Source organism: Morone saxatilis, unplaced genomic scaffold (assembly GCF_004916995.1).
Source record: "Morone saxatilis isolate NCDOM2014 unplaced genomic scaffold, NCSU_SB_2.0 Contig15, whole genome shotgun sequence".
Classification (NCBI taxonomy): Eukaryota; Metazoa; Chordata; class Actinopteri; family Moronidae; genus Morone; species Morone saxatilis.
This window is the reverse complement of record NW_023339707.1, coordinates 2,063,408-2,067,901: the sequence shown is the minus strand read 5'-3', so window position 1 is coordinate 2,067,901 and position 4,494 is coordinate 2,063,408. Positions and strand designations below refer to the sequence as shown.

General features: G+C 40.4%; 1 protein-coding gene across 1 annotated transcript in view; it reads left to right on the top strand.

Annotated features, from left to right (window-relative positions):
* Positions 1 to 2,497: 2,497 nt before the first annotated feature.
* plch2a (phospholipase C, eta 2a) overlaps positions 2,498 to 4,494 on the top strand; it is a 66,186-nt gene continuing 64,189 nt past the window's right edge. The window contains exon 1 of the mRNA XM_035657482.1: positions 2,498 to 2,782. Coding sequence (XP_035513375.1) covers positions 2,596 to 2,782 — 187 coding nt within the window. The 5' untranslated portion in view covers positions 2,498 to 2,595. The remainder of the gene's footprint in view (positions 2,783 to 4,494) is intronic.

Here is a 4,494-nt window from a genome sequence, read left to right as displayed (position 1 = left end):
GCTTCAAAGTCGGTTAATAATTCACTGTGGGTTTGTCATATTATACATTTATTCATTGTTAAAGTAATAAATACTGATTAAATTAGGGATGCACCGATACCGATACTGGTATCGGGTATCGGGCCAATACTAGTCTAATATACTCATACTCGTACTCGTTAAAGTTAATCGATACCATGAACCGATACCAATTTATTACATGCAATTGCTTTGAATGAAGACCAAGATCAGAGGGTGGCTTGTCATTTTTGTTGTATTTTTTAGATTGGCGGCTAGGGGAGATGTCGAGCTAATCAGGAACAGTGTGGTTAGGCGAGTGAGACTGGTGGCTTCAAAAAAAAAAAAAAATCTGGCGGGTGCAGTAGGCTAACAGCATGTCAGCAGTGTGGACTCACTTCAAATCATAAAATATGCGACGCATGAAAGAAAGCAAGGCCAGAGTGCAAACTGTGTACTAGTAAGGTGTCCAGGGGAGGGAAGGAGAGTACGTTGTTTTCAAATACGAGCAATTTGATAAAACATAGGACACATCATAACCAGAGTACACCGAGTTCACTAAGGCTAAATGCTAAACCACAACAGCCAACTCACTCAGGGTTTTGGAAAAGCGAGAAAAAATGTCAAGAGAAAATCCACGGGCAGTTAAAATAAACAGAGGCTCTGACACATTTTATTGCTCTGGATGACCAGCCACTGTCAGTTGTGGAAACGTAGGAATTACGCCGTCTTCTCAGCACACTCGAGCCGCGATATGAGATTCCAGCCGCCCGTACATCACGGACGTTATGGTGCCAAAACTTTTTGACGAGGTAAAATACTGGATGGTTAATAAAGTGCGGTTCAACAACTCTGGCTAAACTGGCGGGCAGATACCTTTCAGCACCTTGCACTAGTGTTGACAGTGAAAGCTGTTCAGCTCCATTGTCACACATTGTGAGATGAAAGCAGAAACAGGCTCACAAGCTATGAGAGATGATTCTTTTCATCAAAAAGAACCTGCCTCTCACTTTCCCAAAAAAAGCTTAGTTCAGAGACCACACCATTGCATGCTGACTGAAGTTTGATATTTTGTTTGATTCAAATGTGGACACTATGCAATAGGTTCATTAATGTTTCTTCAGTCTGAAAGCTGGAGACAGTGCCAAATAGTTAATTGATATTATGTTTGATTAAAATGTGGAAACTGCAATAATTTCACAGAAAATGTTTATTTTTCACTTGAAATTTTAGTTTTATAGTCATTTTTATTAATATTTTATTTTTTTATCTAATTCATCATCAATTGTTGTAACAAGCAGAGAAGAAGTCTTCCAATTCATTGCATTTTTTTGTGGTAGAAGTATCAGCATCGGTACTCAGTATCGGCAAGTACTCAGATCCAAGTATCGATATCGTGTCGGTTTGAAAAAAGTGGTATCGGTGCATTCCTAACTAATGGTAATGCTAAGAAGATAAAAATAAAAAACTAACTTTTTCAAAACCTAATTAAGAATATAAGAAAGCGCCTTTAAGGGCAAATTCATGCTCAACAGACACGCTTGAGGTTGTTGGAGCATTTCAGCACCACGGCCAGCGCTATTCCACTAAGCCTCAAGCAGAAGCTCACACACAGCAGCAAACAGGTTTCTACTGGAATGGTAATTAAATGACAAAATGCTGAGATCCCAGAACACCTCGGGAAGCGTTCCTGCTGCTTGTCAACACTAATCAGACTTGAAGGTCACACGTGTGTCCATGTTTCTGGTCAAGTCCCGGTGCCCTCTCACTCAATGCCTGACTCCAGAGGCAGCTAGTACTATCACAAACAGACGTATGGAGACATTTCTCCCAGTGAAATTAGCCACCAGGGCTTTGGCCTACTTTCCACTGGCCTACTTTGTACCTAATGGGCATACATTCTACTTTGTTGGGCAGGGTTATGGGTTGATTTATAGTCTTGTGGTCCAACACCAGTTCAGAAACTGTATTATTTTATACTGCATATGTCTGTCTTATGCAGATTCAAGCAGTGTTGAGTTTAAAGAAACAAGAAAGCTAAAACACAGAAGAAGCGTTGACATTACTTAGCTGTAGTTCAGAATGTGAAAACAAACAACTGCTCTTTTTTCTTTGGTAAAATGACAAGGTGCTCAAATTTGTACTGCCTTATATGGTAGGATTTAGACATACAATATTGAATCTGAGTTGATTTGGCACAGATTGTGAGTTTCTTTTTTATAGACGAATAAAGAGAGATTTTATCCATCTATCCAAACCCAATGTCACTATTATTGTATTTATGTCTGAACAGCTGATCTTTACTGTATTTTATAGCAGTATTCAACATTTGAAAAAGTATCTTTCTTCGCAGAAGGCACATTTCCGCTTTTCCCACGTGTACATGAACGCCGCACCAGTGCACGCAGCTGCGTTAGCCACCTGGATAATAATATCCGGCAAAACGTGCCCCTGTGATTTGACTCATTACTGACGTGTGGATATTAATGAACTTTTGACTTTAATACTTCCATCATAGTGACAGTGAACAGGAACATCCCTCCCTGCAGCGGACGGTGTTCCAGTGTTTTTAATGAGACTCCTGAGGGTTGCGTTGTTATGCCACAGATTGCGAGTTTTCACGACTCAGCTCATCTTTGGTATCTCAATGACAAGTTGTCGAAAATTCATATCTATGCCACGTGGTCCAAGGTGCGACACAGTAAACCCAACCTACTGTTTGAAAACAGCGTGTCAACATGTCTGCTTGGCAAAAAAGTGGGAAAGGCCAAGCCTCGGGGCCATGGTGAGTTAGCAGCAGTTGTTTTACTCTTCTCTTTGCTCTCTCTGCTCTGAAGTAGTTTCTCCTGACTCTGAATGACACACACTGCTCTAACTGACAACCGGTATGTTCAGTCCTATGCTGCTGATGCACCAAACTTCGTTTTTGTGTTTCCCTGCTTATTTGCATATGAATCTGAGAGAATATGACATTATTCAAATCATTTGGGGTATTGAATGGGTCATCCAATAAATTCGCCATTAAAATGATCCATCAAGCAGCCTTTTGTTTTATTTAAATTTTTTTCTCTCCTCTTCACCAGGCTCTTTCTCCTTGCATGTTAAAGAGCTATTAAATCTAAAGATGATGAATGGAAGAGGGCATCCTAACAATTACTGTCTTCAATTCATGTGTACATAGCAGAAGATGAGCAAAGTAAACTGGAGTAATGGATTCATCAGGCAGAGTCTTCTCTCTGTAGTCTGGTTTGCTGACACAGACAGGCCCATGCTGCTCTGGTGCGGATCACTCCACACCATTTGAGGTCAGGCCTCTGCTTAATTATAGATAACACAGTGGGAAGGTAAAGCCAGGTTTAACAGTTTTGCTGGCAACAACATTCTAAATTGGAAGCCTCAGCAGTGAGCAGATGACATTTCTGTCTGTAGTGATCTGAGAAATACATTAAAGGCAACTTTGAGGATTATTATTATTATTAATGTGAAAGGCTGACCACCCCTTTGTTGTGTTAAACAGGGTTGCGGTTGTATCTGCTTGCTCACATTGGGCAACCTGTGGTATATGGAAGTCAGTGGCTGCCACTATTAAAATGAATTAATTTAATCAAATTGACATTTAATCTTTCCTTTGTTTTTGAATGATGTACATGTAAAAAAATGTTTATAATATTTAGGAATGCAAATATTGCCAAAATTAAAATAAAAGCTCCATTGATCAATAATTTGATTTCTGTATACTCCTAAGCATACACTCAACCATGGGCATATGGCAGTGTTATGCGATATCCTTCTACAAATTATAAAAATTCAAACTCATCTTGTGCCCACATTAGGTAATTATCACATGGAAAATGAAAATGGTAAGTAATAAGTTGATCAAATCATTTTATTTTATTGGCAGCTAATGGCTTCCATAAGGGCTGGTATTGGGTGGAGGAGAATGTGACATGTTTTAGTCAGTGTTGTCCTGTATGGTTGCTACACACTACAAGGGGATTCATGTAGGCCTACTTGAATGTTTTAATTTTTGAATTTTCTAACCTTTCAAGTGTTTGCTTCAGCTGCAATATTTTCCCAGCCTTCAAAAACTCAATGGAGTTCAGTGTTGGTGTTGCAGATTGAGTGTTTCACTCTAGCTGGCATGAAGGCTCTCTTGTTCAGACTGCAGACTCACAGAGATGATAGTCAAAGCAGTTTTTTAGGGTTTGTTTAGGGTCAGATCTCTCTCTCTCTCTCTCTCTGTCTCTGTCTCTGTGTCTCTCTCTATCAAATTTGTGAGCGGGGGAACGTCAGTCGGGAGAAGAGCGGAGAAATACTTTTCCATCAAGCTAATACGCGCGTCAGGTCCATTCTTTGCTCTCTCTTTTCCAGGATAGAAACATCTAGCTGTAAGAGCACGCATCGACGATGGGGTGTCTCTCGTCTCTGTCTCCTCGTTGAGACGCGGCGCGGTCTCATCTCCCATCTCCCCTCGTCTCTCTCTCTCTGCGTCTCCTC